The sequence below is a fragment of the Triticum urartu genome, chromosome 3A (assembly GCF_056163025.1).
Source record: "Triticum urartu cultivar PI428250 chromosome 3A, HENAU_Tu73, whole genome shotgun sequence".
Lineage (NCBI taxonomy): Eukaryota > Viridiplantae > Streptophyta > Magnoliopsida > Poales > Poaceae > Triticum > Triticum urartu.
In genome coordinates, this window is record NC_141875.1 from 726,266,651 (window position 1) to 726,290,991 (window position 24,341).

The 24,341-nt window shown below is 43.6% G+C and overlaps 1 protein-coding gene and 2 pseudogenes across 1 annotated transcript; 2 read left to right on the forward strand and 1 right to left on the reverse strand.

Moving 5' to 3' along the window:
• The first annotated feature begins 8,216 nt into the window (after positions 1-8,216).
• On the forward strand, positions 8,217-10,961 carry LOC125547314 (uncharacterized; annotated as a pseudogene).
• Positions 10,962-14,696: 3,735 nt separating this feature from the next.
• On the reverse strand, positions 14,697-16,883 carry LOC125547313 (serine decarboxylase 1-like; annotated as a pseudogene).
• A 1,755-nt stretch (positions 16,884-18,638) lies between these two features.
• On the forward strand, positions 18,639-20,932 carry LOC125530315 (uncharacterized). Its single transcript, XM_087516249.1, has 2 exons — positions 18,639-18,944; positions 19,036-20,932. The coding sequence occupies exon 2, from the start codon at positions 19,160-19,162 to the stop codon at positions 20,930-20,932; it is 1,773 nt and encodes a 590-aa protein (XP_087372375.1). The 5' UTR covers positions 18,639-18,944; positions 19,036-19,159.
• Positions 20,933-24,341: the final 3,409 nt, after the last annotated feature.

The following is a 24,341-nucleotide window of genomic DNA, read 5'->3' on the forward strand; positions in this document are numbered from 1 at the left end:
CACGTACATGACGAGGAGTCTCGAAATGGCCGAGACGTAAAGATCGATATGTTGGACGACTATGTTTGGACACCGAAAAGGTTTCGGACATTTAACGGAGTACCGAGGGTTACCGGAACCCCCCCCCCCCCCCCGAACTAATGGGCCTTGTTAGGCCTTAGTGGAGAGAGTTGGGGTGGCGCCCCCCTTACCTTTCCCCTCTCCCACTCCTTCCTCCCCCTCCTTCTTGGATTAGGAAAGGGAGGGGAAAACCTACTTGGAGTAGGTTTCCCCCTCCTAGGGCGCGCCATCCCCTTGGCCGGCCCTCTCCTCCTCCCCCCTTTATATACGGAGGAGGGGGCACCCCATAGACACAACAATTGATCTCTTGATCTCTTAACCGTGTGCGGTGCCCCCCTCCACCATAATCCACCTCGATCATATCATAGCGGTGCTTAGGCGAAGCCCTGCGTCAGTAGAACACCATCATTGTCACCACGCCGTCGGGCTGACGGAACTCTCCCTCAACACTCGACTGGATCAGAGTTTGAGGGACATCATCGAGTTGAACGTGTGCAAAACTCGGAGGTGTCGTGCGTTCGGTACTTGATTGGTCGGATCGTGAAGACGTACGACTACATCAACCGCGTTGTGCTAACGCTTCCTCTTCCGGTCTATGAGGGTACGTGGACACACTCTCCCCTCTTGTTGCTATGCATCACCATGATCTTGCGTGTGCGTTGAATTTTTTTGAAATTACTATGTTCCCCAACAGCGGCGGTGAAGGCAAGAGAAAGGAGGAAGAAGAGAAAATGGGGAGCATGGAGGTGCGGGGTCCAGGAAGGGTTTTGGGTGGGCCGAGGGTGTCGGAGTCCTATGTGTCTGGTGTCCAGACTCTTGCAAATCTCCCCATGTTTGTCTCTGGTTTACGGGAGAAAACGCGTCCGGACCGCCCCACGGACTGATACAGGCCCGCGTTGGATGGTTTCGACGGCCCGGACAGCGGGATCCGGATGGATGCGGGCGGTTTGCGGGTCCGCATTGGAGATGTCCGTATAAACAATTGTACTCTTGCCACAAAAGAGTAAAAGGCTATGGTAAAAAATCATTGCTATTGCTGAGAATGAGTGTCTTCTAAGTTTTCGGGTGTAAGCACTAAGTATTCATGTATTTAAGTGTAAGCACTCCGGAAAAATGCTACTTGTAGGTAATATAGATGGTTCAAATTTAAAATGTACCATCTATATTCATAAATATATGCTACACATAAGAAGAAAAGTCACCAAATCTTGTAGAGGACTGGTGTTTCAGGCGAGGAGGCAAAGAAATTCATCCATGAAATTACATTCAAATTTGTTTTGGCGGTGGTTATAATTTGCTTTCTTATCTTATAAACAATTCTTAGTCTTGTAGCTACAGGAATTTTATACATATTATCATAAGCTAAAAACAATTTGTTTAAGAGAATTTATACTTATCTTTTTGATACTGTCTCATTTAAGGAAATTCAAAGTATTTCTCTCCACATATCCAAGAACCATCCTATTCTCTCTCTCTCTCTATATATATATATATAAGAATATTTATAAGCAATAATCACTATCTCTTTACTAATGATGTTTTAAAGGGAAATATAGTTATATGGCGGGTCATAGTGTCTCCAAATTCCTGCTGTAGTGGGTATAAATTATTATAAGAAAGCAACCTTGTAGTAGGGAATGTGCCCTTATTAGTTTAGTACTCCCTCCATCCAGAAATACTTGTCATCAAAATGGATAAAAGGAGATGTATCTAGACGTATTTAGTTCTAGATACATCCATTTTTATCCATTTTGATGACAAGTATTTTTAGACGGAGGGAGTACTTCAGTAACACATAACTATTTACGTATGAACGTTATATATTGCATACTTATAAAAGATAATGTTAAAATTGTCACATTTGCATGAAATGCCTTGCATATACTAAATTACATATTTATACTAAACTTTTATATTTATTTATAACTCTTTTACCTGACCATGATCGTAGTTTCTATTTTTGTGATAATTTAGTTGTGGTAATAAACCATAGTGTTAATGTATTAATGAGTGTTTTGGTTATTTAGCTATGATATCTATCATTAAAAATGTGGTTGCACTGTGCTAATTTTGAATCGTGTTTTTAGTTATTACATTAGTTTTAGTATTGTCATGAACATAGTGTATGTATGTATATATATTAAACCAAATGTTTATGTGTATTTGCAAATATATTCATCGAATATGCCTCATAAATATCCTCACGGTGATTTCTAGTGTATGGTGAGGTCTGCACAAATAAATAGGGGAACATATATGGTTCTAGTTTATGGTTATGTCTGCAGTTGTAGGATACAAGCCTTGCCCAGAGCGCTCGTACCCAGCCGCCGCTATGGTTTCTTCTTCCTCCCGCCGGTGCCGACGCCAATCTCCCTTGGCTCCTATGGCCTTAGGGCCATGGAGGCGTGGTGGATCCTGGTCTTTGCCAACAGGAGGGCTTCATTAGATGCTTTTATGAGTTTTTCTAGGGTTTGCTTTATGAGAGCTGATGAGGCGACGACAGATTTTTGAAGATGAAATAAGGTTCTCCCCGCCTAGCTTCCGTCCGGGTGGTGCTTCTAGCGTCATCGGAGGGCATGTTGAGGTTTCTCTGGTGGATCTCGCGGGATTCGGTTGACATTTGTCTTTGGTGGATTCACGTGGATCCGGTATTTGTTGTCCGTGTTCGTGTATCTACAGCAGGTTGGATCCTTCCGATCTAAGTTTTTCTTCAATGACGGCAGTTGCTATTCTAGTGTGATGGTCTTATAGGGCCTCAACACGATGACTTACCGATTGTCTACTACAACAAGTTTTGCCCGGTTCCAGTGAGGCAGGGGTGATGACGGTGGCACGCCTTCAGCTCGATTCAGTGCTTATAATCGTCTCTAGATGGTCTACAGATTTTGATATAATTTTTATTATTTCTGGTATTCATTGTACTGTCATTGTGATTGATTATAAATAGATTGGAAGTTTTACCGCAAAAAATGTCTGCAAACGTATGTGGTTCTAGTGCTTACGTATGTGCACCCTATGTATTTACCTATTATCTCTGCCTTGCATGCACATACAAACAAACATATATAGTATTTTTTTTAATATTTTTTGCGAGAGAAATTTCCAATCTACTTATCAATCATGGCAGTACAAAGAAGACTAGAGGTAATAAAAATTATAACCGGATTCATGGACCACCCATCGACGACTATAAACACTAGAGCAAGCCAAAGACACGCCGTGTCATCGCACCTCCCTCACCGGAGCCTGGTAAACCATGTTGTAGAGTAGACTATTGGGAAGTCGTCATGGTAAGGCACCTAAGGACCAACGCACCAGAGCAACAACCATTGCCAACGAAGAGAGTTGTAGATCGAAAAAATTAAACCTGTAACCACACGAACGAAGACGAACAAAAATTGGATCCAAATAGTAGTATATATTTAGCCACACATACAACACATCACCGCTACTAACCATGGATCTCGATAATCTGACCTAAACTGCATGAAACTTGTGCGCAAATTTTCCGAGTTAACTACTAAGATCTCCAAATAGAATTGCCATCAGGCGCAAAATGGGTTTTGGATTGGGGAGCTAAAGGTTCAATTAGATTGAATCCTTTTATTTATTTATTTTGCAAGAAAACTTTCGATCTATTCATCTACAATTATGGAAGTATGAAGAACACCAGAAATATAAAAGTTGCATTTAGATCCGTAGACCATCTAACACCGACTACAAGCACTGAAGCGAGCCGAAGGCACACCGCCATCATCGCCCCTCCCTCGCCGCAGCCGGGCAAATTTTTTGTATTAGACAGTCGGTAAGTCGCCATGTTAAGACCCCATAGGACCAGCGCAGCAGAACAACAACCGTCGTTGGAGACATATGAACATAGACAAACTACGACCAGATTCGAGCAAATTCACCTGGGATAGATCTGCTGGAGACATACCTCCACACGCCCATCGACAATGCTAGACACACCATCGGGGTGGGGGCTAGGCAGGGAGAATCTTTATTTCATCTTTAGGGAGCTGCCGCCGTCTAGTCTTTCTGAGCAGGACAGAAACCCTACTAAAACTTGAAGAAATATCTAAAAATAGAGCCCTCCCGCCGACAAGGGTCATGCTCCACCGCATCGCCATGGCCCTAAGGCCACCGGAGACGAGACGGACAGACGACAGCACCTGGGGGAAGGAGAGGAACTTCTCTTGGCGGAGGAGGCAGCTGGTCGTGGACAATTTTTTTTAAAAGAGTAAACTAAAAAAATAAAAAAAATCACAACTCTGCCCTTTATCTATGTTCTCATTGTCCACCGAGTAATTGATACAAATTCACGACTTATACTTTAGTTTGTCTGGCATGTGGAGGATCATGTTCTGTCTTCGGTACTAGCAAAGAGCTTCAGCCAAAAGCTCCATACAAATGCATAACATCATAGTACATGCTCCATATCAGTGATAAATTTCAAGATTTCATCTTTATGCAGAGAGGAACTAGTACAAGAAAGGTCATTGAATACATGGAATTTTCCTTTTCTTTTGTCGAATTCATTACATACAGACAATCTATACCATCTTCTGCTTTTGTAGAATTCATTACAGATGAACAATGTATGCTAGCTGAAAGGATGGCACATAGAAGAATGATAGAGAAAGACACAAAGCTTTACGCAACAAAAGTAAACTAACTACCTTGGGATCCAAGTGAGTCATGTAATTCAATAATAATGTAGCAGCTGCAAACTCGGTGATACCTAGTTCATTGGCAGCACACCATAAAATTCGACGATTCAAATAATCAATGACTCCATAGTAATACCCAAACATAAAATAAAAAGGTGTGTTGTGCACCGTGACCAAGCAAAAGGATAGCACTAGTACGAGTCAAGTACATCTACTATAACTAAATAGGAGTCCTCAGCTGCATGATTTTCCTGCCCTCACAATCAGCCACGTCATCCGAAATTTGTTCATCCGTCTGATTGACCACAAGCACCAGATCTGTAGCCCATGGGTTCAACCTCCCGCTTCATCCCATTGTATGGGTTCCACCTTGCTCGCCCGGTATCAATATTTGCTATTAGTTGCATGGACATGTTTCTACACTACATAAATATTTTTTAAATTCATGATAATTAATCGCTTCTTATTGTCAATTTAGATAACTAGATTTGCAGAAAAGAAAACCAGAAATTCCGTATACCATCAAAATCAAGCAAAGAGAAGTTATATCCTATTCATTGGTACTCCCTCTATAAAGAAATATAAGAGCGTTTAGATAACTAGAGTAGTGATCTAAATGCTCTGATATCTCTTTATGGAGGGAGTAATAATCATGGGTTAAATAAGTTGCAAATACACCCTAGCACATGTTCTTCGCCGCCAAGGGCATCCTTTAAGTGTGACCGTTTTTCTAGCATTTCATATGAACGCTTTTAAAAATTTAAGCAAATTATCCTTTTGAAATATATGCATTTAGAATATTTCAAATGAATAAACATAAGTAAAAAAAGGAACGAACCAAATACTAATGAATGTAACAAAAATAGAAATGGTAATGCACTAGCACTGGCCCAGCCTAGTAAGGGGTTCCTCTGAGGCGAGGCGAGCTACCTTCTCGCAATAGGCGAGACGTAGCCGCGCCCATTCCATGTTGTCAGTCAACGTCTATCCCCACCCGTACTTAAATGGTTGTGTCTGTTGCAGTGTTTGGAGCATGAATGAGTGCAAAAAGTTGGGATTTGCTCCCAAACTTACTGGATGAAATGGCCATTAGACACATTAATTTTCTTTTTTTGTGTGGTAATGCTAAAATATTATTAAGGTGAGAATTCATATGTGCATGGAAGTGCAAATTAGCCAAAATGATACTTTTGTTTAAGATTGCATGAATGTGAGCTAGGGAAGAGAGACAACAACATGACATCGTGTTGCGATGATTTTTTTGGTGTGGAATATATACCGCGGGGAAACAAAAATATGACATATTTGTAAACATGTATCATGGTATGAATCAACTCCGCGCCATGTACAAACCAAGTAAGAGTTTTCGAGAATTCAATCAAAGGCTTGGCATCGCCGAAAACAAATGCTATTTATTACTTGTTCAGGTGAAGACCTTCAGAGAACTTCAAAAACCTGGATGCCGGCGTTCTTCTTTTTGCGAAAATAGGACATATGGAAACTATTAAGAACAAAGCTATGGTCCTAGCAAAGATATTAACCCAAAATGTTAATCAATCCCTCGGAAACCAGCCACCATTTGACTTGCACGATTTTTTTACAGGGACTAACATGAATTTTTTAGGGTGACTAACATATTTTTTCCCCAAAAAATGCAGTAAAAACGAACGAGGCCCAATCCTCAGCAAGCCCATCGAAGAAGTCACAGAAGATATGCCCATTTTGTTAGTCTTGTACTAAAAGAAAAAGTAGACTAACTTGTTTTGAAAACCTTTCTGGGTTGAAAATTAATTATGACAAGTGTGAGGTGATTATTAAAAGAATTTGTGGTTGGAAAGGGAGACTGCTTAGCTATGAAGCAAAGTTGGTTCTCCTCAAAGCCTGTATTGCTAGTATACCTATGTATTTGATGTCTATTATTAAATTTCCTAAATGGGCAATTAATGCTATCACTTCGCAGATGGCTCATTTCTTCTGGGGGAACCTGGGGGATGACCATAAATACCATCTTGCTAACTGGGGCCTAATTTCACAGAAAAAAGACTTTGGTGGTTTGGGGGTGCCCAATTTAAGAGAATTTAATATGGCTTTGCTGGCTTCCTGGGCTAAAAGATATTTTATGGATAGTGATAAAAATTGGGTTAGATTGGTAGATTATAAGTATCGAACCAACAAGCCTAATTTGTTGTGGTCCAAACAGAGAATGGAGTCACCTTTTTGGAAGGGTGTTACTTGGGCTTTCGAAGGGATAAGACCTTTTTTTAAATGGAACTTAGGCAATGGTGACAAAATTAGCTTCTGGGATGACAACTGGGTGGGGGATTCTTCCCTGAAAACACAATTTTGGGAGGTTTATGAAATCTGCCAACAGCAACAGTGTTCAGTTTCAGAGGTATGGGATGGCCTCAATCTAAAACTTACTTTCAGTAGATGTGTGGGGACTGAATTCATGGAGAGATGGCGTGACCTGATCCGAGTCATCTCTACCAAAACCCTATCTAACGAGGAGGACCAACCTGTTTGGCTTTTAGAAGCGTTAGGGACTTACTCGGTTAAATCCTTTTATTCCATGATTAACTGGGGTGGGGTTTCTACTCCTGTCTGGAAAAACTTTTGGAAGATTGTTGTACCTCACAGGTATCTAGTCTTTTTGTGGCTAGCTTTTAATAATAAAATTCTCACCAGGGACAATTTGAACAAAAGAAGGATCGTGGATAACTTAAAATGCTTATTCTGTGATGAGGAGGAATCAGTTTGCCACCTGTTCTTTGAATGTGTAGTTGCTAGACAGGTTTGGAGTGATGTGGCTGACTCTTTTGAGTTCAGTATCCCTAATAACATGGCTGAATTGTCTTCTTTTTGGAATGTGAATAATAAGAAATCTGTTGGCAATATTACCCGTGTTGCTACTATTTGGAGCATTTGGACTATGCGTAATGATATGTGTTTTCAGGGGATACCATGGACAAGCACCCGTAAAATACTGGCAAGGATCAGCACATCGCTGGAGGATTCTCTGTGGAGGCGATCAATCGGTCCTGCTGAGAAGATGCCTCCAACTTCTGGATCGGCGAAGAGGAGAGCTGCTCAGGATTGCTTGGGCCTGGGCCTGAGCGCGTGCTCGAAGAAGAACCGAGGTGGGACGCTGAAGGCTCACTCAGAGTGATGTTGGAGAAAAATGCAGAGATCTCCCCCCTTCGTCCTGCTCCTGCCGCGTCTCAGATGGTGACTTATGTCTAGCCTTGCATGGCTTCAAAAAAGACATTAGGTTTCCTTGGTAACTTTGATTCAGTCTGGTCTGCATTCAAACTTCTAGGGATGTAGATCGTTTCTGTTTTCTGGTCTGTTACTTCTGGCAGAGCCAGTTGCTTGTAACAGTCTCGATGACTTGCGTTGCTCCATTTTTATAAAAAATGGGGTGGAGGAAACCCCTTTTGATCAAAAAAAAGAAAAAGTAGATCCCCAACTCCCCCGTCGGCCCGCCCGATGGTGCCGCCGCAGCCAGCACCACCACCGAAGACGTCGATCTTCCGAACCCCAGACGAGCTCCTCCGCGACACCTTCCTCCGTCTCACCACTGCTGCCGACCTAGCCCACGCCACCGCGGCATGCCCTCATTCCGCCGTCTCATCGCCGACCACGCCTTCCTCGGTGATACCGCGCCCTCCACCCGCCGCCTCTCATCGGCGCGGTCGGCGACGGCACCTTCATCCCGTCCCAGCCACCACACCCCTCCTCTGTCGCCGCCCGCGCCTTCACCGGCTTCGACTTCTCCTGCTCGTCCTTCCTCCCATTCACCGGCGGCCGTACCTGGAGCATAGTAGTCTGGTTCGCAGGTCGAGGGTGCGATCCTTGACCCGGGGTCGATCGATCCGGATCGGGGATCGGGGACGAGGTCAGGTCGAGCTGGGTTGATGGAGGGATCGCGACCCTGATCGATGGTGCTGACCCAAAACGTAATGCAAGATGTAAGGTAGTTCATGAGGATGGAGGCTTACCAGGGCACCACGCAACCGCGATCCACCAGCGTCAGCCCTTCCCCGACACGCCACTCCCTGCCGGACGCCGGCGCTTCGATATGTCCGCTGCTGCATGAGGCCTCTCCCATTCCACTACCGCCAATGATGCATACGTCGTACGCAAGGGGACGCTGGAGGAGGAAAACCTTGGAGGCTTGGACATTGAGGATGGATCCATGGGGGGCTGGTTCGCTGGAGTTTTGTAGACGAAGGACGGTGAAGAGGGATTTGGGATACTTCCTGGAGAAGAATGCTTCGTGTGAAAGGAAAACTGGCAGCTGAGAGAAGTGCATATTTTAACCCTCAACTTTTGCCCTAGTCTAATTTACAACCCCGAACTTCAATACCATCTAAATTACAACCCCCAACTCTCAAAACCGGCCAGGATTCAACCCTCCCCTCTCTGTTGACCGGTTTTGACCTGGTTGACCGGTTTTGACCAGTCAACAGGTCTAGTTAGCATGCCACATCAGCAAAAAATGCAAAATTTCCAAGGAAACAACCTGTAAAATCGAAGAAAATCCAGGAAAAGAAATAAGAAATCCAAATTCCGAAAAACACGGAAAATAAAAAAATGAATTTCCAAAAAAAATCCAGAAAAAACCCAAAAACACAAATTCCAGAAAAAAAATCATTTTTATTTTCCCTAGCTTTTTTCGCAAACAATTTTTTCGGAATTTTGCCTTTTTATATTTTTTCCCTGATCTTATAGATTTTTATTTACATTTCCTTAAAATTTTGAAAAAAAATCTACGTGGCATGCTGATTGGACCCGTTGACTAGTCAAAACTGGTCACCCCAGGTCAAAACCGGTCATCGGGGAGGGGAGGGTTGAATCCTGACCGGTTTTGAGACTTGGGGATTGTAATTTAGACGGTATTAAAGTTCAGGGTTGTAAAATAGATTAGGGCAAGAGTTTAGGGTTGAAATATGCACTTCTCTCCTGAGAAAATCATGGCGCAGTCATTAGCGCACATGTGGCCCCATTTCTATTAATTAGTTGCTGAGATAAATGACAATTTAATGTAAAAAAGTTAGATGCGATTTTGTTTTGACTGGAATACGGGAAATATATCAACACAGATCGTAATATTTTTGGAAGGATCGTGGGGATTTTGTATCGCGTTCCACGAACCGACGATCGTACCGGGGTCATCGACCCAAAAATCTTTGGATCAGGATCCTCGTCCCCGATTAGCGTTCCGAAGAAGTATACTCCTCGTCGTACCACGTTCCGGAGGGGTGGCGACCCTCGACCAGTGATCCCGTTCCTTGACCCGATCGACCCGAATTTCTGGCAACTATGACCTGGAGGCCACTTGACTTCTTGGACGGACGCGCCCTCATTGCCGGCGCCCTAGTACAAGAAGAAAGCAGCGTTCTTGGTTTGCGCCACTTCCGGTACCACAATCTTTTGGTCAGGGACCTCGCCGTGTGCGACCCCGTGCACCGCCGCTACACCCTGCTGCCGGCCGTCCCCGGCGACCTGAAAGCGCTGGTCCGTGAAAGGGAGCTTTCCGAGCTGGAGACTTTCCTTGCTCCGGGCGACGATGAGGAGGACGTTTTATCATTCAGGGTCATGTGCTTGGTGCAATGCAGGATGAATATTCTGCTTGTCTTCTCCTCCTCGGATGGGCAGTGGCGTTCTCTTCCATTTTACCAATGGAGTGCTCCTGAGGATGAGCTGTTTGATCTGCCGCCAGTTGAGGATGGGCTGTTTGATCGTCAGTTCGTCCACGGCCGCTTCTGTTGGCGTTTGCTCTTCCTGAACAAGTTGGTCCTGCTTGATCCACGCACCATGGAGTCCTCTGCTCTCAACCTCCCACCTCAACTAGGATGGGGCAGCGAATTTGTCATTGTCGAGGCGGCACAAGGAATGTTCGGAATGCTGCGTAAAGTCCAAGACAGGCGCAGCGAAGATGACGATACGTATTTGCTGACGTATTCTTCTCTCAGGAACAACAAATGGCACTTGGAGAAGGCCATCACGTTGCCGGTAAAGGGTGCTGCTCTGCTTTCCGTAGGCGCGGGATACCTGCTCATAGGAGCCCAGCCGTACACCAGATCTTCACATGAGAAGCCCAAGTTTGAGTTACTTTCGGTGGACGTCAAGACATTGCAGATCGAGTTGTTCGCGGAGCTAAGTGAAGCCACCTTACCTGATCAACTATATATTGGTTTTCCACCATCATTGTGTGCGCCAACTATATGAAGCGGTCAGCATCTTGTCTGCTTTGCTTACTTTTATTGAACTTGATCTCAGTGTTATACAACAACAACAAAGAAAATTACCATCGAAGTATTTATTTGATCATAATTTGCTTTTCCATTCTGCTTATTTCTTGCAAGTGTCGCTGTTTGCTGGTTAAATATTGTTGGTGGGTATGTAGGTGATAATCTAATGCCTAATTGTGCAGTTGGAAACTCATTAGACTCAGGAAAACTACTATTATTTGTTTATTATCTTGTGAAGCCTCTTTGTTGCAATATTCTAGCACTCCAGAGCTGCCCTTGGCCTTGAAATTTGAACTATATATGAATAGTTGTTCACATCATTAGATTATTTCCAGTTTCTTTATTTTTATATATAACCTGTCTATGAGTACATTTAGTGGAACTGTTTATTTTGGGTTGTTTGTTGATTGTCTGTGTTGATCTGCTAAACAGGAAGGAGGAGGTATTATTGCTATCATTACTTCCAACTGATCTGGACAAGCAACTTTATGCCTACAGTTGTATAGACGCCAAGACATAAAAGATAAAACAACCAAAAAGTTGTATACATGGATACACCACTAAGCTTTTGCTTTTGTTTCCCTGGTCAGAATGTATTTAATCAGGTTCCTTATGTTCCTGTATCATATCCTTTCTTCATCTACAAACCTTTATCAAGCTCCCCAGCTCTTGCATCTGGCACAAGCCCATGACCTTGTTTCCTTCTTGAATAAATCAGTCAGCGTAGTGCATTCTTATCGTATGAACTCTAGGTTGGTTAATGTGATATGCACACATAGAACTTTCAGCTTGTGGCTTGATGCCATGTGCTCATCAGGATGGTTGCACAGTACATATTTTGAAGCCTTGTTCCCTGATTATGATGTTCTTTCTTTTCATGTAATTCACTGTTACTGGGCAATGCGATAGTCACCTCTATGTCAACTTGATGCATCACATGCAGCAATTGATATATTTGATGCTTGTTATGTTACTTTGTAGGCTTGTATTCCTAGTGGTGCCCTGTTCATATGGAATGCTCATGTTGTTTCATCTATCAACGGATGCTGACGCCATGTGGTCCAGGAAGAAGAGTTGGTTGCATTGAGGGTGTTGTGGTGTAGGAAGGGAAGGTGATGCGTGGATCCGATGTATTTGAAAGTGATGCGTGGGTCGGATGTGTTTGCTTGTTCCATGCCGATGACGTGTCGGAAGCTATGATGCGTGTGCGTTACACATACATTATTTCCCCCAGTTACAGCATTTGAATCAAAGTTTCAAATCACCAGCGAAAATTGAGCGATAGCGGCGCTATCGCGGGCTGGGAGCCTCCCCGCGACGCTATTGATAGGAAACCGCGATCTGCCGCTAATCGTGCGATCGCGTGCGAAACGTAGCGATTTGTCGTTGCGGTAGCTGCAGTTTCGCGGGACGGGCCGAAAGTCTGATCCACATGGGCCCAAACAGACCAGAAACGGCCCAAATCTCTCACGATATATATATATATATATATATATATATATATATATATATATATATATATATATATATAGCAGCTCCTCCAGAAAACCTAGCGCTCTGTCCCCGTTCCCTTCTCTTCCTCCCAGGGTGCGGCGGCTCGACAGTCCATCACAGCCGTGCTCGGCGGGCCGGCTGTTGCTTGGCCCCTTGCCGGAGGTAGTGACGGACGAGGCGGCAAGGCGGCGACTAGGGCGCTAGGCAGCAGCCACATCCTGTACGGCAGGTCTGCGACCGGCGACGAGGGGTCTCTCCGCCTCTTCACGACGACATCGACAAGTCCATGGCGGGCTCTTGGTTCCCTTGTTTGTGAACTGGTGATGCTTGTTTCAGTTTATGACTAAATATATACTGCAATCCTTTGTTTTCCTATTGAAAATGCCCTGTTTTTCTGCTGAAAATGTCCATGTACTACTGGCCGCTAAATGGCTTAGCGGCCGACCAAGCTACCGCGAAATGGAATTGCCCGTGATTTAAAACTTTGATTTGAATCGTATTTCAATCTCTGAACTTTTAGTTGCTTGCCATTCCCAGACCACTGAATCTCTGAACACTTCTGTTACTGCAATGCGATATTAATGTCTAAAAATGTGGGAGTGTGCTGCTTAAATTCTGAGCTTGCTTGATCCTGTGAACTGCAATGACAGGGAGGTCTAGGTAGAAGAAACAATGTATTGTACTCCCTCCGTGTCTAGATACATCCGTGTGTAGACAAATCCGAGACAAATAATTCGGACGGAGGTAATATGGTTACTCCCTCCAATCCGTATTACTTATCTAAAATTTGTCTACATACGGATGTATCTAGACAAATATAAAATAAGTAATATGGATGCGGAAGGGTGTATCTAGACAAATCTAAAATAAGTAATATGAATGCCGAGGGAGTACTGATGAAATGATTCGTTTTGGTGAATCACAAGTACTAATTCACTGTAGGAGGTCCCCCAGAGTTGTAGTGGAAGAGGCCCTGCCAGTCGTCGTCTTTGTTTTCTTGCCGTAGAGAACTAAATTAAAACACCGAAACAGACCTTAGTTTGAACTCCATGCGTAGAACCAACTATATACATCTCATACAAATGAAGAAAATAAATTATAGTGACGAAAGCAGCTTCATTTTGTCACCTTGTGTTCATATCATCGTATTTGTTTACGGATCTGAGCCAATCTCTTCCTTCATCCTCGCTCACGTCTCCCGTACGGGAAAGTCCCGGGGAAAAACATGGCCGTCGCGCTCTCCCTAGGCCACCTGCACTTGCCGGCTACCCTGCGCTCGCCCCCGGCCACCAGCGCTCGCCATCTTCCGTCCCTGCTGAGGAAGATGCCTAGCTGGTCACAAAAGCATGGCCTTTGTTGTCGCAGCAATTTCTATCATGGGTCGTAGCAAACGCTAACAATGGTAGCAAAAGAAAAAAGCCATCACCCCAGTTGTAGCTCGCCATGCATGCCATCCCAGCATCCCACCGTGCTGGTTTCAGCAAATTTTGTCGCCGGTCGTAACAAGAACTGACAATGGTTGCAGCACCGTCGTCGGTTGTAGCCATTGACGTCAATAAAAGGAACCGACTTGCAGCAGGCCATGGCTCCCCGCTCGCAGCAGGCCATGGCTCCCCGCTCGCAGCAGCCCCCGCGTGGTCCCGTTAGTAGGGTGGCGTGGGTGGCCGACCTTGTTGCATGCTATTGCAGGAGGGGGAGAGGTGGGATGCAACATGAGGAGGATGGATGTGTGCAGCGAGAGGTTGAAGAATGAAATTGGGAGCAATATAATTGTTACAACTAGGAACGTTAGTGAGATTCACAACCCCACTAGAATTGTTAGAAACTCAAGGATGTACTCAATTGTGCTGTAGGGCTTATCATTGAACCAGGAATCTTTGATTCATGGATTGGTCACCTTGGTTTCTTAACAGAGGGAAACTAGGTTTTAGCTGGAAACATTTGCACTGGGGGCCCCAACAAGTTGCTACCCCATGTGGTTCTTCCGGAGCAAGCATGATGCAAATAAAATAATTTGAAACCATGCACAATAGTAAACACCAAATAAATCAATTGGCTAACCAATGTACAAATAAATACATGCCACTATCGCATACAACGTAACAAAAGAAAATGATAATAATGGCTATTTAGGTCCAAATTGTGAAAGCCAGATCAATCAAACGTGCCCTTGAAAACTAAGGTTTATAAGATATCATTCTCCAATCCTACAACGATCTTATGCAGCTCCTGAATTCTTGTCATGCACATCGCAGAGGCAATTTTCTTCCCCGATGTCCTTTGCAACACACGGCACGCTAAACCCTTCATCTTCATGCCACATCCTTCTTCCGACAGCGAGCTCTTCGACGAAGCCGTCGAGTTTCTCCACACTTAGATTTGGCATTACCACGACGTGTGCAATGCTCCCCTCACATGCAAGCTGCCACTTGTGCACGAATGACTCATCTCGCGGCCTCTCAAACACCACCGTGCTGCTCAGCTCATTTAGGAACGCACTGACCCCCTTCTCCCTGAGACAGCTTGTGAGGTGTTGAGCGTTTCTCATGCACTTCTTGACTTCTTTCTGGATGCCTCTGTACCCCTTCTTGTTCAGGGTGTACCACAAGAACAAGGGTGAGTGACCGTTACGGCTCCCCATGATCATCGCATCTCTAGATGATATGTATTCAATGTCAGTGGAGAGCACTTTTACATGCTCGAGCCTTGTTATTACCACGCCACATGGTACTGGACATCCCATGAACTTGTGGCCTGAGATGCTCACGCTTCCAATAGGTTTGTCGAATGTCACCTTTGGTGCCTAGAGGAAAATAAAATAAAAGTAAGTAAGTTAGGTCATTTTCTTGATTTATCAAGAAAAGTTCAAATTCGTTACAACAAGTGGTAATTACGAATCTTAACATCACCCACGTGTTTGATAAATGACATCATAAGGCCAGCCAGAGCACCATCGCAATGGATGTAGAATCGATCTCGGAACCCACATTTCTCTAGTATTCTTATGATGTTGTCAAGATCGTCAATGGCTCCCTTGATGGTCGTTCCTAAAAGAAACAAAAGCAAAAAAGGAAGTGTGTCAACATGAACCACCAAGGGACACTTAAGAAAGCCAGTTTTAACCATCTGAATGTAAATGTAAAATCAAGATGGTAACCTATATTCACATTGACAATCGCAGGCCTCCCGGCGTTCATCAATAACTTGGACTTAAAATCCGCGCAGTTGATCTCTCCGGAAACAAGTGTGTCAATCTTGACGCACTCGACTCTATACATCCTAGCCGCCTTGAAGACGGAGTAGTGTGAGTCACAAGATGCGTAAATAATCCCATCACGAAAAATCTCCCTCCTGCAAATGTTAATTGCATATGAAATTAATGTATTCGTTTAAAACCGAGTGAAATAACTATACGTGTCCAGATTCTTGGCGAAATGGATGAAAATAAAAATGAAATTCATGTGTTGTAAATTGATGATCCGCGTGCACACAAATAGATATACTGACCCAACTAGTAGGCCGTGTAGGTTCCCTTCGGTCCCGCCGCTGGTGATGTATCCCCAATACTCATGCTGCTGGATGTTCCATAGGCGGGCGAACCAGTCGAGCACGGCAACCTCGGACTGAAGTCGTAGTTGCTCTCGATGAAAGGGTCACCAAGGTTGTTGATGGAGAAGCTCTGGAATTGGTCGAGGACACTGAAGTCGAACTCTAGATTAAATGGGTACCCTGCCAATGCCAAATCAGTAGCACGTTAGAAAATTGTACTCATTTTCCCGCAAAAATAAACAAATAAATTGTTCTCCCTGGTTGCTGTGATTTTGGATTTGGAGCTAGGATGATTATATAAAATTAATCGGAACACACACATATATATAATATTCCCTCATTTTAAAATATAGTGCTTCCTCTATTCTCATGCTTCAACTTTGATAATAAATTTAACCAACAAGACCGACTGCGGCGGGAGCAAAAATTATGTCAGTGAATTCGTATTCAAAAGAAATTTTCAATTATATAATTTTTTTCTTCCGCCGCAGTCGGTCTCGTTGATTAAATTTATGATCAAAGTTGGACCTCGAAAAACGCGAGCGTACTATATTTTGAAAATGGAGGGAGTAGTGCGTAAAATTTGCATGTGGCCTGCACGCACGTCGGCGATCGCATACGTACCCATGTGATGGGCGGTCCTGTCCTGGAGGTGGTGGGCGAAACCGGCGAGGAGGGCAGCCACCCCCGCCTGCCGCTGGGCCGCAGCCTCCACGTCCACCGGCGGCTCCTGCACTGCGAAACCTTCCACCAGCAGGCGCCCCTGCTTGCCCGTGTCTCCCACAGCTTTCAGGTGATCATCAGTCGCCATCACTTGCCATCCTCCTACGACAACATCAATTTTCTTCTCTGCCATCTTCAGATAACCGCCTCAAGACTATGATTATCAGATACGAGAGAGAGAGAGAGGTGGGTGTGGGAGAAGGATTGTAAAGGGCGTGGGGTTTATAGGCGAAGAACAGAGATGTTGGCCTAATCCTTGTACGTTCTCGTAGACGATTACTTTCCGTCAAGTGCTAGCATGCAGTCGTTGATCTGGCCAAGTACTTTCCGGACGTACCCAGACTCCACGTACATAGTTTGAAAGTTAACTAAGTAGCTGATCGAATCTTGATGGATACACGCACCTACCAGGAAGCTACTCTCTCCGTTCTAAAATAAATGACTCAATTTTATACTAATTTTAGTCATCTATTTTGAAACAAAGGAAACAAAGGAAGTAGCTAGCTAGCTCCTTGATCGATTCTTCGCGAACGTAAGATACTAGCACATGCACGTACCACGTACTAACTAGTCGCCGGCTACTCAGCGCACGAGAGAACACGAGGCGATTTGATGGCTACAGGACCGTATCGGTCTTGTTTCTTTATTTCTTTGATGTGATCTTGGTTAATCTTACAAGGAGATACATATGTGTATATATAGGAATACGTAGTAGCTAACCTAGCTAATGATAGGAATCTTATACGGTGACTGATGCCGGACATAAACTACTAATCGTGGTTAATTTCAACAATCACCCCCTTAAGACGATGTCCTCACTTCACAACTTGGACGTCAATCCTTCGCCACATCTTCATGAACTAGTGTCGTCCCAAAGACCTAGTTAAGATATCTGCAAGCTTGTCATCAGTGCAAACATAGTTGATGTCAATTTTGCTTTCTTCCACGCACTCTCATCGATAATGATACCTTGTATCGGTGTTCTTGCATCTACCATGATGCACTGGTTTCTTTAACAAAGAGATTGTAGACTTGTCGACAATGTTGAGCACCACTCGTTCTGGTTCCGTACCTGTGAGCTCATCAAGTAGTCGTCCTAGGCAAACACCTTGATACACCGCGATTTAAGCTGCAATATAATCTCCTTCACGGGATGATAATCCGATCTCTTCCTACTTTTGTGATAGCTAACTCACCATGCTTTTTCCAAAAAAATGTGCCACACCCGAGGTACTTTTACGGTCGTCCACATCTCCTGCCATGTTGCTATCACTATAGCCAAGTAGCTCCACCATGTCCTTCTTCTTCTCTCTCAAATAAACACAACCGAAGTTTGTTGTCCCTTTGATGTACCTGGGTATATTTTTCACAGCTACACAATGTTCAGTCGTGGGCGCTTCCATGAAGCGACTTACTATGCCAACGGAATATGCCAAGTCATGTCTTGTATTTGTGAGATACCTCAACTTTCGGAACACACTTCTATACTCCGTTGCATCAACCGCTGGTGCTTCATTTTTCTTGCTTAGTATAAGACGAGGCTTCATCAGAACACAACTTGGATTGCAATCTTTCATGCCAACTTTCAAGTACCTTCTTTGCATATGCCTCCTGGCATATTGTGATCCCTTGCAGCTTTTGGTGTACCTCGATCCCAAGGTAGTAACTCAAGAGCCTTACAGGGCCGGCCCTGGGTAGGGGCAAGAAGGGCGACGCCCTAGGGCCCAGCCTGATGGGGGGCCCGACCCTGTGCATATATACACTAGGTATATATACTGTATAGCAAGACACCATTGTATAATAGAAAAAGGCCCTACTAATTCTTAAAGCCCATAGCCCAATCTAGCTTACTAGGTCACGTACGAGAATCATGAGGAGGCAGCCAGCGTCTCTTCGATCCAGCCGCCGCCACCGCCGTTTCTTCTCTCCAGACTCACTTATTCCTCTGTCTTCTCGTTCCCCATCCCGCTCCAGCGCTCCTACTCCCGAAGCACACATCATGGCTAGGAAATTAATGGATATTTCCGTTGTAGCTGATTTCTTTGACCCACTATTAGTTTCTCCATGTCACTTCCCCATGGATTTCCCTATAAGTACTTCCATCGAGCGGGCGGCATCAGGCCACACTTCATCGGCCCAGTCTCTTTGCAAATTGCAATTTTCTTGGGTCAACAGCTCCGCTCACAAAGTTCTTGTAATTTCCGATTCTGAGTCCTTTTCCAATTCATCTTTGGACTGTTTTTTTGTTTTTAGTGATTCTCTGACTAATCTTCTCTACTGTACAGGCTGCTCATTTGAGGAATACAAGGACCATAGCTAGATGGCAAGATCCAACATGCTTGGGACTGGATAGCTGGATTTCTTCAATACTCCGACAAATTCAGGTGTTCCCGCTCCTTTCCTGTAAAAATGTTGCCTAAAAAGCATTTGTCTGGTTCTGAGAAAAGAAGAAAGAAAAAGGCAGAAAAAGAGTTCATTGATACTCAAAAGGGTGCTATGCACAAATTTCTTCCTAGGAAAGTCGTTGCTGAGAGTTTGAATCAATTAGATCAACAACCCCTAGAAGCCTTAGATTCTACAAATGATCACAATCAGGGCAGAAATTCGGGTGAGCATGAAAATGATGCCAATTCTGAAAACCCAATTCCTAATGAACAAGAAACTAGTCCTTTAGATATTTATGACCCTCAGAACTGGGAGAATCTTGACAATAAGTCTAGAAACATTTTAGTTGAGAAGGGGCCTAGAAGGGACTATAATCTTGTGTTTCAATCGGATAATACTTCTAGTTCTAGACATTTTTCATATGCGTACTACTCAAGAAAGTTAAGCAATGGTGAGGTAAGTGATAGAAAATGGTTAGTGTACTCTAAACACGTGAACAAAGTTTACTGTTTTTGTTGCAAGCTTTTTAAATCTCAAGCTAGTAAAAGTATGTTGGCATCTGAGGGACTATGTGACTGGAAACATCTAAGTGAGCGGCTTAAACATCATGAGAATAGTATCGAGCACCTCACTAATATGAACACGTGGAATGAACTAAGAGTGAGACTACGTAACAATCAAACTATTGATAAGGATGTGCAACTTGAAATTGCAAAAGAAAAAGAGAGGTGGAGGCAAGTGTTAGTAAGAATTATTGCTGCCGTGAAATTTCTTGCTAAACATAATCTGGCTTTTCGAGGAACAAATGAGAAACTTTATCAAGATGATAATGGTAATTTCTTGGGGGTAGTTGAAATGATTGCAGAATTTGATCCCATAATGCAAGACCATATTAGGCGCATCCAAAATAGTGAAATTCATCATCATTATCTTGGACATAAGATCCAAAATGAGTTAATTGCTCTTCTTGCTGATAGTGTTAAGAGTTCTATCTTGAGAATAATTAAGGATGCTAAATATTTCTCTGTAATTCTGGACTGTACCCCGGATGTAAGCCATGAAGAACAAATGACTTTAATTGTGAGGTGTGTTAACATGTCAAGTACCATTACAAAAGTAGAGGAATTTTTTCTAGAGTTCTTGAAGGTTAATGATACATCTGGACTAGGACTTTTCAAGGAGCTAATAGATGCACTTAAATCTCTTGATTTGAATCTTAATGATGTTAGAGGTCAAGGGTATGATAATGGTTCTAACATGAAGGGAAAATACCAAGGGGTTAAAAGTCGATTGCTTGAAATAAATCCAAGAGCATTATACATGCCATGCGCTTGTCATAGTTTGAATCTTACACTTTGTGATATGGCAAAATCTTGCGGCAAAGCTATTACGTTCTTTGGAGTTGTGCAGCGAATTTATGTTTTATTTTCAAGTTCTACCAAGAGATGGAAATTATTGCGTGATAATGTTTCAGACTTGACTGTGAAATATTTGTCTACTACGCGTTGGGAGAGTCGAATAAAAAGTGTTAAAGCAATTAGATTCCAAGCTCCTCAGTTGCGTTCAACTTTATTAGAATTGGAAAGAACTTCTGATGATGACCCCAAAACTAAGAGTGATGCAAAATCTTTGGTTAGTGCACTTGGAAATTTTGAATTTTTACTTGGCATGGTAATTTGGTATGATATTTTATTTGCTGTAAACTTGGTTAGTAAGAAGTTACAGTCTAAGTTTGTGTGCATTGATGCTACACTTAAGCTAATTCAAGAGACAATTTCATTTTTTAAGAAGTACTGAAATGATGGCTTTACATCTAGTATGCAGATTGCAAAATCTATTGCATCTAAAATGAACGTAGAATCTACATTTCCTACAAAACGTCGTGTTACCAGGAAAAGACATTTTGATGAATTGAATGAAAATGATCAAAATGATGAAGAAGTGCAAGCAGTCGAGGAGTCATTTAGAGTAAATTATTTTCTTGTCATGATAGATGTGGCAATTGGTTCACTGACCAAAAGATTTGATGAGCTAAAGTCATTTGGAAGTATGTTTGGTTTTCTGTTCAACTCGAAAGAATTGAAGTCATTAGAGGATGATGCTCTAAGAAAATGTTGCAGCAACTTTGCAAATACTTTTACTCATAACAACTCATCAGATGTTGATTCAAATGATTTGTTTTCCGAATTGAAAGTTCTACAAATGATTTTGCCAAATAACCTCATGTCAGCTGATGAGATTTTTGAGTTTGTTCGAGCTGCAGATTGTTACCCAAATGCTTCAATTGCTTACCGAATCCTCCTAACCATACCTGTGACTGTAGCATCGGCTGAGAGAAGCCTTTCCAAGTTAAAATTACTGAAAAATTATTTAAACTATGTCCCAAGAAAGATTGAATGGTCTGGCCATGTGTTGTATTGAGAAAATCATGTTGGATAATATCAATCTTGATACAGTAATTGATGGTTTTGCTTCAAAGAATGCTCGAAGAAGTCATTTCCTATGATTACATGTCTTTAACTTTTGCTCAGTTTGTTTTTTCAGGTAAGAGACTTGCTGGAAAGAAGACTGCTCCTCGTTTGGTCATTGTTGAAGTACTTCTGCTGGGCTGAGGACACAAAGTAGCATCTTGTTTTCTCCAGTGTTAGGAATCCTATCTTCATAGTTATATAAAAATTGAGAGTTTGTTGGTTGTTGCCAAGACATGCATGTGCATTCCTATTTGTCCATGCTGTATTATGAGACGTTATTTGGTAATGAAATTTCCTATGACTTTCTATCCAAAAGAAACTTTGTGCTTTATACCACTAATGGGCCCACTTTGTAAGTTCGCCCCGGGCCTCTGAAAAGTCAGGACCGGCCCTGGAGCCTTAGACCAGTCATCTCGAATAGCTCCTTCATTTGTAGCTTGAAGTTTGCAATCACCTCTTCGTGTGCTCCGGTAATCAATAGATCATCATCATAGGTGCCCACTAAGAGATGATCATTGCCTTTACCTCGTTTATACATTGTATGCTCCAGTGGACTTTTCTCAAATTCAAGAGAAATCAATATACTGTCAAGCTTGATGTTCCACACTTGAGAAGCTTGTCGTAGCCCGTATAATGCCTTGTGTAGTTTCAACACCTTGTGTTCCTCTTCCTTTTTGATATAACCCTGTGGTTGCTTCACATAAACTTCTTCTTTCAACTCCCGTTCAAAAACACGGAATTTACATCCATGTGATGTAGCCTCCAAGATTCTTGAGCTGCGAGAGCTATAAGTAGCCTCACCGATTCCATCCTTGCAATGGGAGCGAACACTTCCTCGAAATCCACACCTTGCTCCTGCACGTATTCTTTGGCTACGAGGCTTGTTTTATGCTTCACCAAGTTTCCTTTGACATCTTTTTTGACTTTGTACACCCACTTGAGCTCTATGGGATTATGTCCGTTGGGAAGATCCACAAGCTCGCATGTTTCGTTGTCATGGATCGACCCTAACTCTTCATCAATAGCACGACGCCAACACTCTTCCGTCTTTAATTGCGTCTTCAAAAAGATTCGGTTCCTCAATGTGCAAACACCGTTGCCCTTTTACTCCCTCCTTTCCGGTTTATAGGGATTATCTCAAAATTTTAGTTTTTCCATTTTATAAGGCTCAATTTGGTTGTTCGCCATCACATGTTCAGACTTCAAGGTGTATTAAATCATTGCATGCAAGTATTAAGAGAAAACTGACCAATGCATGCATGCATTGCAATTAATGCATTCATAAACATAATTTTTTTTGAGGAAAATAAGAGCATTAATTGGGTGTTTTTGCAAATTATAAAAAATATTTCACCACTCATCATCTACCTTGGTTGGTGAGATTTTTTAATTGAGCCTTATAAACCGAAAAGAAGAGAGTACTACTTTTCATCTTCATTGAATTTATTTGAAGCGCTTTCTTCGGACAGAGATTCAATATGTGTCACATGCCTACTGATGCAGGTGGCTGTTTCGTCATCTCTTGTGCTATCAGAGGCGACGCCCCACTTTCTGGAGTTGCCAAACCTCCCGTTACTGGCGTTTCTGGCCCTTGCGAACTTCTCTCTCGAGAGCAAATCGGCCAAAGATTCCAATGAAAGCTCTTCAAGCACCAAAACTGCTGGGCCTTCACGTGCTTGTGAGCTCCCTCCTGCGTTGTTTTCTGAACCAAACAATCCTTGCAAAATTTCTGGGAGTTGCACCCCTTTTCTCTCTGCTGGGCCACCACGTGGTGGTGAGTTTTCTAGTGGAAAGTGTGCCGCCACCAACCGGTCCGTCTACTAGGCTGCGGGCACTAGCGAGCGAAGCTGGACCTGCCCCGTACGTGAGGACGTGCCGCGACTGGGCTGCCTGCTCGTGCGGACTGCCTGGCTTGCCGCTTGTTGCGATGCATGCAACGCTGCTACCGTACTCGCCACGCTATCCTCTGACGCGACGCTCGCAGGCCTCGCCATTGCACCGTCCAACATAGCGCCATGTTCATCTGGCCCGAGTACAGCTCGTTGCATGCTGCATTCTTCTGGGGTGACCACTTCATCAAGCCTCGTGTTGTGTTCTTCTGGCGACACGTCTTCGCCGTCTTCTGGCGCGACCACACCATCACGTATTGTGTCGTGGACATCTGGTGTCATTTCTTCGCCTGCTTCTAACGTGACCACACCGTCATGCCTTCCGTCATGGTCTTCTGGCGCCATGACTTTGCCTGGATTTACTGGCGCGGATGCACTCACCAGACCCGTGTCCAGTTGACCGTGATCATCTGGATCTATCTCGTCCACTAGCTCGCACATCAGCATCATATCCCTGTCATCTCCTTCCTCGGCCATAAGCGCTCTCTGCTTCGGCGGTTTCTCACAGTCAGCCTTGAAGTGACCGAGGAGGCCACACTTATGACACCTGAATTTTCTGATGTCAAACTTTCTCCTTGGTCGTGCAGGCTCAGCCTCGTCATCCGAGTCAGCGAAGTTCTTTCTCGGCGAGCGTTGCTTTCCCTTCCCCTTCTTCTTGCCGCTGCTCATGGATCCGCCTTGCTTTTCTTTCGACAAGGCGATCCATTGCGCCTTTGTCAGCATAGGTGCTCACTGTCCGCCAAGTCTCCAAAGCTGAGACAAATTCTTTCATTGTGGGCCTTGAATCTTTTGACGAGATCCTCAACCGTGAGAGTTTTCAGGTCGAGACATTGCTCGATCGACCTG

Bases quoted from the DNA above. Each gene is read 5' to 3' on its own strand.
- LOC125530315 (XM_087516249.1), top strand. From the start codon at position 19,160: ATGTTGCCTAAAAAGCATTTGTCTGGTTCTGAGAAAAGAAGAAAGAAA.